The 10,079-nt window shown below is 55.9% G+C and overlaps 1 protein-coding gene across 1 annotated transcript; it reads right to left on the bottom strand.

The window, feature by feature from the left end:
• Nucleotides 1-2,501: 2,501 nt before the first annotated feature.
• On the bottom strand, nt 2,502-7,615 carry LOC105863937 (growth/differentiation factor 2). The gene is made up of 2 exons (XM_012751522.2): nt 6,924-7,615; nt 2,502-4,512 (listed from the first exon to the last, which is right to left on the bottom strand). The coding sequence occupies exons 1-2, from the start codon at nt 7,258-7,260 to the stop codon at nt 3,575-3,577; spliced, it is 1,275 nt and encodes a 424-aa protein (XP_012606976.1). The 5' UTR covers nt 7,261-7,615; the 3' UTR covers nt 2,502-3,574.
• Between the last annotated feature and the right edge of the window lie 2,464 nt (nt 7,616-10,079).

Raw genomic sequence — 10,079 nt, 5'->3', positions numbered from 1 at the left:
ATTTGAACACCCTCAAAACTGCACTTAGCTTTTATGACTATTTCATTGCCCTTATTTTTATCACTTTGAGGCAGAAGTGACCCATGTGTCCCATAGCCAAGGGCCCTCTGTGCCCTCCATGGAGAGGGCTTGCAGGCTCTCGGGGACGGTCACGCCAGAACAGAAGCTCACGGAAGGGTGCTGTGGGGGACAGACTGACTTTGGCCCAGGCTCAAGGGAAGCTGATGCCACGGGTGTGCGGATTCCTGCCCGGAACAGGTGCTTTTAGCCAAAACTCAGATTCTGTGATTTGAAAATGAAAAGAAGTTCAGGAGGGTTTCTTCAGTCTGACCCAGCATAAGCCATCTGTGTCCACTGCTGGCTTAAGGCGCGGCCAGCCTTGGGTTCAGTCTCCTTAGTGCTCTTGTCAGAGACGTGGCTCGCTCGGAGGAGGCCGGAAAAGAGTGGCAGCATCTCTGACGCCCCCTAAGAAGCAGCTACACGCTGTAACAGGCTGGTATTTCCTTGGTGAGCAGTTTCGTTGCCTTTGGCCACAGAGGGGAGGAGCCTCTGGGCTTCCGCAGTGTCCTGGGACCCGGGAAAGCAAGACACTGACCGGCATTCAGAGTCAGCCGTGTCGTTGGCAGGGCCGAGTGCGGAATGAAAATGTGGTTCCCTGGTTAAAACGTGATTACACATTTCAAGACAGTGATAGCAGACATTGGCCTGTGTGGCCCCCAGCTGCACACCCTAGACTACATGCAGGCAACAGGCCAGCACAGCCCCATCAGCCTCTCCACGAGTCTCTTTGCATGGTCACCGTTAAAGCCGGGGCCTGCTGCAAGAGCTTCCAGGAGGGAGCACGCCGCCACAGAGGTGGGCTGGCCCCAGGCTCCTGGCTGCATGTCCTGAACCTGACCTGAGCCTCCTCATCCATAAGGGGCGAACACCACCTCCCTGGGTCCCCCCCGGGGAGGATGGTTTAGGAGCCTTCTGGGTCCAAACAGGCCCGTGTCAGGTGCCCAGAGGCAGAGGCCCAGGGAAGGCAGCGCAGCAGTCTAAAGCTATGTCTGGACAGAGCTGGTCAGGCGCCCTGGGTGCAGGAGCCACGCCTTGGCGCCCGCATGGGTAAGGGGCGCTCCTGAGGCCTTGCAGGGGGCAGCCCGACTCCCACCTGCGCTGGCCTGGCTCATGTGGGAATGAAGCCAGGCTGGACAAGAGGAGGCTGTAAGCACCGACCGGGAGTCCCTCCCTCCGTCCATCCGGTGGGTGCTGAGAGAAGTCCAGCAACAAGGCTTGCGTCCCTGTGGACAGCACGCCCCTTCTCAAGCGACGCCACCGCAGCCGCCTGGGGGTCCAGAGGACCTTGAGGAGCAGGGCAAGGAAGGCGGTGCCACGGGAGTGGGGTCCCGGACAAGCAACGGCAGGGAGGGCCGGGCCCAGGGAGGGCCGGGCCCAGGGAGGGTGTCCCTGAGGGCGAGAACAAGCGAGGCCTCTGCGGGTGTTTGGCCAGGCTGGCCGGAGCGGCAGCGCAGTGAGACTGCTGGGACGGCGTCTAGCCTGGGCCTGAGAGGAGAGGCCTCTGGGCCGTCTGCGTTGCTCATGGAGACGGGGGCCTCCCTCCCCCGTCACAGGGCAGCTCAGAGGGCGGCAGGAGGACGGACGGCAGGGCAGTGACTAACGCGGCCGGGGACTTGCAAACACCTGCACGCCCACACAGGAACCTGTCCCTTCACCGCAGAGGGCAGACGCTGCCCACCGCCTGCGTCCTCCCAGCCCTGGGGCAGCTGCATGTCCCTCCCTCGCCTCCTTAGGGAAGGGCACAACCCGTCCCACTGGGGCCTGGAAGGAGGGGTGGGCAGCGGGAGGGCCTGGAGGCCTTTCAGTTGCAGGTCTCATTCAGGACAAGCTGCCATCTGACATTGGCTTTATTTCTGGCAGAACGTTCACGCAGGCACAGAAACCACCAGGACTGCAAGACGTCTGCCACCCAGCTTTGAACAGTACTGCTCTGCCACGCTACCTAGCAGGTACCAGAAATTCATATTTTCTATAATTCCAGTAATTAAAAAATAATGTCTCATTGTATTTTTGTGTTAAAGTTGTTCATTGGTTTCATGGAAACATTTAACACAAACTGTTTCTTCAAATACATGGGAGCTTCAGCCAGTGGAAATGGCCTGGTCCCTCTAAGCCTCCTCTGGGCCCCGCTCTGGCCAGGGGTCAGAAGGCCACAGGGCAGGATCTTTGCCCCTTTCAGACTTCTCCTCACACTGCCGTGCCTGGCCAGGAGGAGCAGAGGACACGGCAGAGCGGAGGAGATGGGGCTGTCCTCCCCTGGGGTCGGCGGGGGTGGGGGGCGGGGCAGGCCGGTCCCTGGCGGCCCAGGGTGGGCGGGACGCATACTGCTCAGGAGCCGGCCGTGCAGGCGGTCTTCAGGGCCTGGGAGCCTCCCTTAGGAAGCCTGATGTCTTGTCGCTTGAGCACATGTCACCAAGGAGTAGAAATAGGGACATTTCAAATACCAAAGCAAGAGCACGTTTAATTCCAACCAGTTCAAATCCAGGTCCTGTCTCCTGTGGGGTCCTTGTGCGGGGACACCACGGTGCCTAGTGCTTCGGAGCTGGGTAACTGCAGAGGTGCTGCCATGGCTGCCCCATCCCGCAGGGCAAACTGGGTGTACGGACAGCAAGTGGCCCTGAGAGAACTGCCGCCGTACGAGTGGGTCACAGCAGCTCTGGCCACAGTGTGGGACGTGCCAGAGCACTGCTGCTCTCCACCCTGCAGTTGCTTTGGGGGTGTTTTTCAGTGACTCGGGGTGATATTAAAAAGCATTTAGCCACTGAATGAGCATAGGCACCGAGTGGTCAAACCATGCCCTGGACATGCCAACAGCCCACGCACACTGGTGTGGGCGACCAGGGCTCAGCACAGCCTGACCTCAGCGCTCCTGGGGTCCTGACACCTCCCTGCATTTTGGCTACGGGGGTATCTGCTAAACTGCAGTGGGGCATTTGGGAAGGTCTCGGGCTTTGGTCTCCTGTAGACATGGCTGGGACCGTGCCACTGTCTGGCAATGCTTGGCCTGCCTGCGTTTCAGTTTCTGCTTCTGTAACTTGGAGGCCATCGCACCCACCTCACTGGATCAGGCAAGTGCATGAAATGGTGGCTACAAAGCGCGTGGCCTGCTCCTCTCCCCTTGAGGCCCTGAGGCTACTTGGACTCAGCCGGTCCTCCACGATCCCTTAACTCCCATGCACCTGGGCCCCTCACCCACTGTCCACACTCCTCTGGCTCACTTCTGCCCAGCGTTCTGCGGACTCTGGATTAGTTCCCCTCCTGTGTCCTTTTCATCACCTCCCCTTCCACCCCAACAGCACTTCCAGGCTTCCCTGGAAACCCCACACCCTGGCCATCGCCTTCCCATCAGTCGAGCCTAGGGGCGTTGCTCGGGGTGGGCAGGTGCTACCTGCACCCTCCAGGCTGCACTTCCTCCCCCAGGCTGGCATGCAGATCAACTCAGTCCCTGTGGTGCCAGGGGGACAAAGGGCTTCTCAGGACTCCCTCCTGCCTGCCTCCCCTGCCCCGTGGGGTACTACCTGCACCCACACTCTGCCACGCTCATGCCCTCATAGTGGTACTTGAGGGTGGGCACCCCCATGTCATCCTTGTAGAGTATGGAGATGGGGCTCAGTTTGGTGGGCACGCAGCAGGCCTTGCCCACCTTTGTGGGGAACTTGAGATGCACCAGGGTCTGCACGATGGCATGTTTTGTTGGTGTCACGTCATCAGCCAGAGGGAAGAAGCAGCCACCTTTACACTCATAGGCATCATACTCCTTGGGCGCGATGATCCAGCTGTCCCAGCCAATGTCCTCGAAGTTCACTCGCAGGGAGGTCTTCTGACAATGGCTGCCGGCGCCGGTACTCCTCTTCCGTCTGGCTAATGGAGACCCTGCCACCATGTGCCCGTCCACATCCTCCCCGCTCTCCCCTGCCTCCTCGGCGATGTCCTTGGACAGCTTCTTGAGCACGCTCTCCTGCTCGTGGCTGAGCATCTCCCTGAGCTCCAGCCTGGTCTCCTTGGTCCCGTTGCTGCGGTCATTGGAGAAGACGACAAAGAAGGGCAGGTTTTTGGACCCTGGGGGGACGCTGATGTCCAGCTTGTCGCAGCCTTTCTTGTGGCTCTCCACTGTCACCTCCAGCTTGTTTTTGCTCTTGCTGGAGTCAGCCCGGACCCATCTCTTCACAGCACTGGACACTTCCAAGGTCTCCCAGCCCTGGTCCAGAATATTCTGGGATATCAGGAGGGTCTTGGTCCCCACAGTGCTGTCTCGGGCATCTGCTCCATCCAGAACGTCATAAATGGCCATGTTTCCTTTCAGCGCATGAGAGGAGTCCACGTGATTTTGGCAGGAGATGTAGAGTCGGAGCTCGGCCCTGGTGACTTGCTCGTGTCTGGGAATGGAGATGTTGAAAAGCAGGATGTGCCTCTGGAAGGGGAAGCCTCCCGAGGCAGCTATGGAGACGGCATCTAGAAGGTAAACACACGCATGGGCATCTGCCAGAGGGCCCGTTTTCACGACACCAAAGTTCATGGCTTGGATGAAAGGGATTTAGGATGATACTTTGGTCTCTATTATCTCTATTTTGTCCACTTAAGCCTTTTGAACAGTACATCTAGGATCTTGTAAAGAGAAGCAGAGGCAGAAGATGCCTCCAATTGAGGTTGACAGTTCTGACTATTTATTGAGCGTTTACTATGTGCCAGGAGTTGCACTACAAGCTTTGCAAAATATATTTCACTGTAGCCCTCACATTCATCACAGGAGGGTCTAATTGTCATGCCACTTTTATGGATATAGAGACCGGGATTCAGGGCATCTAAGTGCCACAGTGCCCGCAGCTAGGAAGTGCCCTCACATAAAGGAAGCATCGAAATGCACGCAGCCTGAGAGTGGAGATCCTGTGTGAATTCAAAGGAAAGAGCCCGGGAGGGGACCACGAAGGTCCGATATTAAGACAATGTTAAACATTTCAGAACAGTGCTGAAATTATTTAGAATCATAACTCCCAAGCAAAGTGAAAGTGGATTTTTTTTCCTGAGGAAAAATTTATTAGCTTTGTCATGTCAAGAAAAATGGGGCTTGCATTTTAGCCACATAAGTGCCTCAATTTCCCGCTTCTCCTGGGCTGACACTTGGCCATCATCATGTTTGTACTTTACCATGGCTGGCGTTTTTCGTGCTCCTACTATGTGCCAGCAGGAATAGAGACTCTGCACTGCCCTGAAACCTGGCCAGCAGGTTTTGATGTCTGGCAGACTGAAACACAATTATTCCCTAGAGTTGGGAGAATGAAGTACCAGTCCTGACTCCACTAGGCCTGATACTTTAGAAAGTCCTGAGTGTCACTGTACCTCAGTTTCCTCATCTGTAAAATGTTGTTTATCCTAATTCTGTCCCAGAATTGGAGGGAGGCTTGGACAGGGTGGCACAGGGAACTTAACTGGACACAGTCTCTGGCTTATAGCAGATAGTCGATATTTCTATGTCCCACTCCGCAGACCCTCCTCCCAACCTGGGCACACCCCTGCATACAACAAAGCGTGCAACTGCCCAGCTCTGTGTTCCCCTCACCCTGCATGGGTGCACCTTCCTAGCTCCTTAAGGACAAGTTGAGCTGCCCTGGCATGTCTGAGCAGTATGCACCATGCCTTCGTGGGGTCACAGTCAGACATCTAGAAAATAAGCACCGCATCCTCCCTCCCTGAGCCACCCTCAAACCACCTGGGAAGGGAAGCAGAACTGGCAGCCACAGGAATGCCGGGATGGGCTCAGTTTCCAAGGACGTGTGCACCACCCTGTGTGTGTGTGTGTGTTCCCAGGCCTGTGGGACTTGGTCATTTAGGCTCTGGCGAAAGAAGCCCAGGCTTCTAAGGTGGAGGTCACACAGATTTGCCCTGTGGGCCCAGTGACTTGCAGATTGCAGTTTTTAAGAAAATGAAGCCAGGGTTTTAAAAATCAGGTAAATTCACATAAAATCAAGACTTTTCTTCTTCCTTTGGACTATCAGAAAATTCAGCACTGTGGCATGTATCGTGACCACAGTCCTTTAGAGGGACACACGCTCTGCAGGCAAGGCAGGTCTGGCCTAGCCGTGGCCCTGAGCAGGGACCTTAGGCATTTGCAGGTATCAGACTCAGGAGGGAGAGGCCCTGTGTCCCTGGCTGCTGCAGGGGCCCAGCAGCAGGAGAGGCAGTGCCTCGCAGATAGGCAGCCGCCGGGAGCTCCATGTCACTGTTCAGAGACTCGTCTCACCTGTGTCATGTGAAGTTGAACGAGTTGGTGGACACAGGCCCTATTCTCTTCTAGTTCTCCTAAATCAGGGACATTTCTATATTAAAAAATATTTAGGTTCTCCTGCAATGCTTTGCTATCAAAATATTTTACTTATTTTAAAAATGTTTTCGTAAGAGAGAAACAGACATTCCTTCAAAGTTTAAAATATGCCAGTTGGGAGCTAAATAAGTTGTCTAAGTAGGAAGGGGTCAGGAAGGGCAGGGGGAAGGAGGGGAAGACAAACAAGTGGAGAGGAGGCGAGGGGGAACGGACGGAGGAAGGGCGCTGTCTGCTTGCACCCGCCTGCATTAGAAGTGGCCTGTGGCCAGGGAAGGAGCGCCCTGCAGAGCAGACTGCCACGTAGAGCTCCCAGTGACGCTGGGATGCTCTATAGCCGGCACTGCCCTATGGGGAAGCCATTAGCCACACACGACGGCTGCACACTTGAAGTGGTGAAAATAAAGAACCACGGTTTATTTTATTTCACTGTGATTAACTTAAATGGTGACTTGAAGAGTCTCCTGTGGCCGTGGCCACCACATGGGCAGTGCAGCTGCGGCCCTGTGAGTCCCACCCCAGGGCACCCCGGGCACACGGACTCTACCTTCCACGCTGAAGCTCCGCACGATGTTGGACGCTGGGGTGGTCGACTTGTCAGTGGTGTACCTGTTGTACAGGTCGATCATGTACTGCGGCGGCTCCACTCTGGTTTTGTCCTGGGCGGGGACCCCGCTTAGGTTGAGGCTGCGCAAGAAGTCCTCCTTCATGTTCTCCAGGAACATCTTCAGGTCGAAGGTGTGCTCCCGCGGCTCCCCTCCGGGCGCCCCCAGCAGGCCTTTCCCCCCGGACGCCTGCCCCCAGCTCTGCAGCGGCTTCCCCTGCAGGGAGGAGGCCAGCAGGGACAGCAGGGCCAGAGCCGCCCACAGCGCCCTGGGGCACATCTTGGGCTGCCGCTCTCGCCCCAGAGAGGGAGAGGAGACTGCGGGAGCCTCGACTGCTAGCGGGCACGGGGAGGAGCGCGGGTGCAGGGCGCCCGCATCGCTCTGCTGTGCGCTCTGCAGGAAGCCCTGGCCAGCACGCTCGTGCTCGTGCCCCAGCCTGGACTGTCCTCCACTTGCTCTTATCTGGCCTTCGATGCGGCGCTGGGACTCTTATCGGAGGAAGCTCTCTGTTAATGAAGGCTCTGTAAACATCTGACAAACACGCGGGGCTTGTGGGAAGGACACAGCCTACTGTAAAGAATCCACATTTCTCCGGGGGGTCATCGCCCCTAATTAGGATCTGTTCTCGTTTCCTCGCCAGCGCTCGTCAGAAGAATCTCCAGGGTGGGTGACAGAGGCTCCATCTCCTGGGCCACGGGAACAAAGAATCCAGGAAATCAGACCAGAAAGTCCTCCAAATATAGCAACAGCAATGCGGAACACCCAGGAGGCCCCAGCAAACCGTGGGGCCGGGATGGACGTGGGGTGGGCACCCCCTGGGGTTCAGGAGAGGCCTGCTCCTTCGGGAACTGGAACATGCCAGTGTGGCTCGAGGACTCCACCCAAGGGTGTGCACCCAGCATCCTCAGTGACTTCCCACGTGTGTGATCTGGAGCAAGTTACCTCAGCTCGTCTAGCCTCCCGTTCAGAAGAGAGGTGTGAGGAGTTCGGAGAATGATGTGCGGGAACGGAACATCATGGAGGTGCCCCAGCCAGCTGGGTGGCTGCGTTTGGGCACCCTTCCCCCCTAGGTCTGACTGAGATGGAGCCGGGGCGGAAGCACTGGGTCCCCAGCCTGCTCTGCAGGAGCACCACAGCCCGCTTCGGCCCGCTAGGCCCTCGAATCCCAGCTTCGTCACTGGTCTGGGGGGGAGGTCTCCGCTCACATCTGCGAGCAGCCGCCTGGGCCACACGGAAGTTCTGAGACTGGTACCTGCCCAGGAGATAGCCCCCTGGCCGGGGGAGGTAGGGGCTGGCAGGTGGCAACCCAGATGGGGGTGGGAGGCCCCAGGGAGCAGCACACCCACGCTCAGACTCCGACAATTCCCATCACGTGTGGCTTTGACCAAAGCAAAGAACCAGCACAGTTAAAACTACTAGGGAGGTGTACAGGGCGGTCCACTCTGGGGGAGATTTGAGCATGACATTGCTCCGCAATGGCAGAGCACTGAGCAGGTCCAGGGAGATGCAGAGGGGGAAGGGTGAAACCAGGAGCCCCAAGTGGCCAGGCCCGGACAGAACTTGCTGTTTGCACCCTTTGGAGGCACGGCCAGGGGAGGATGGGAAGGATGCTGCTTCAGACATGCTGCCTGGATGGGTGGGAGTGGGCAGGAAGAGCGCTGGGCTTTGAGCCAGCCCAGTGCAGGAATTTCACGGGGCAGGGAACAGACAAGCAAACGTGTGCCAAGCCCCGGAGATGGAGCTGCAGCTGCGGAGTGCGGTGTAGGCCAGGAGGCGCCGAGAACAAGGCAGGCACCCCAGTGTGCTCTGGCCTGGGAGGCCACCCAGGACCCTTCACACTCAAGAAGCTGAGCGGATGGACGGCACGGTGGCCTGGATGTGCTCAGGGAGTGTCCCGGCCCACGGGACCTTCTGTTACTCGCGGGGCGAGGGGGACCGTGCCTGAAAGAGATGGGCGAGAGAAAGGAACGAGACCAAGCAAATGGTTGTCAAGGTCTACTTTACTTGGATTTTTAGTAGGTTTTATATACGGAAAACAAGGAAGTAGAAACAGAAAAATAGAGTGGGGGGATGATGAGGCTTGGGTGTGGGCTAATCAGCCCCAATCAGCATCCCAATGGCACCGGAAGCTGTTTGTGATTGATCACTCAACCCCAACCTGGCAGGGGGTTGGGAACAATTGCAGGTAGCATGCCCTGGAGCAAGCACGTCATGGAATGCATTCTTCTAGGAACTATAGCTGGAGGGCTGGGTGCTATTTTCATCTTAGGCTATTTTCCGTGTGCGTAGGACAAGTCAGGACAAGTCAGGACAAGTCGTTGGAATGTGGAGGGTCTTAGTCTCCAACAAGGGAGGTGCAAGGGGCTGCTGTCTGATGCTATTTTTAAAATATGACTTTTTTTCTGGTTGTAGCAATAGTATATAATGTAGAAAATTTGGGAATGCAAAACATAAAGAAGAAAATAAAATAACCTACAACCTCATCATCTAGCAATGCCCAGTGTTAACATTTTGAGACAACTTCCAAAATACAGTGTTTTGGGATTCAGAAAGTACCAGATTTAGGGAATTTGGTATGGTATATTTATTATAATATCCCCAAAGGGTTAGAGACAACACCCTAAAATGACACACATTAATATTTCTGCAGTAAAACTGATAAAGACAAATATCCATTCAGGTCAAGTTTTGCCACAAGAAGAGTTAAAAGAAACTTTAGGTTTCAGATAGCTTTGGATTTGGGGCTCTCAGATAAAGGACTGTGGTCCTGTTTGTATACAGGGTCGCCACATCCTGCTGTGGAGGCTGCACGTGCACGTGTCTGGAGGTGCTGTAATATAGACTCTGATGCGGGCAGCTCCCTCAGAGCAAAGCAATGAAACATGCCTATACTTTTCTGGAATTATCTGGGATAATTCCAGATAACAAACTTGGGATATCAATATGGTCACATCTCTTGTCTCATTTTTAATTAATTGCTTGAGGCTTCCTGATCCACATTATCAGGAAGTCTAGTGTTCCCCTTTCCAGAACTGTCTAAGTGTCCCATGGGGTTAGTCCAAAGGAGATGGGGGTGGGATGGTATCAATCCAGCTTCC

Source organism: Microcebus murinus, chromosome 14, assembly GCF_040939455.1.
Source record: "Microcebus murinus isolate Inina chromosome 14, M.murinus_Inina_mat1.0, whole genome shotgun sequence".
NCBI lineage: Eukaryota > Metazoa > Chordata > Mammalia > Primates > Cheirogaleidae > Microcebus > Microcebus murinus.
Note: the sequence above shows the minus strand (reverse complement) of the source record. Positions and strands in the feature narration are given on the sequence as shown.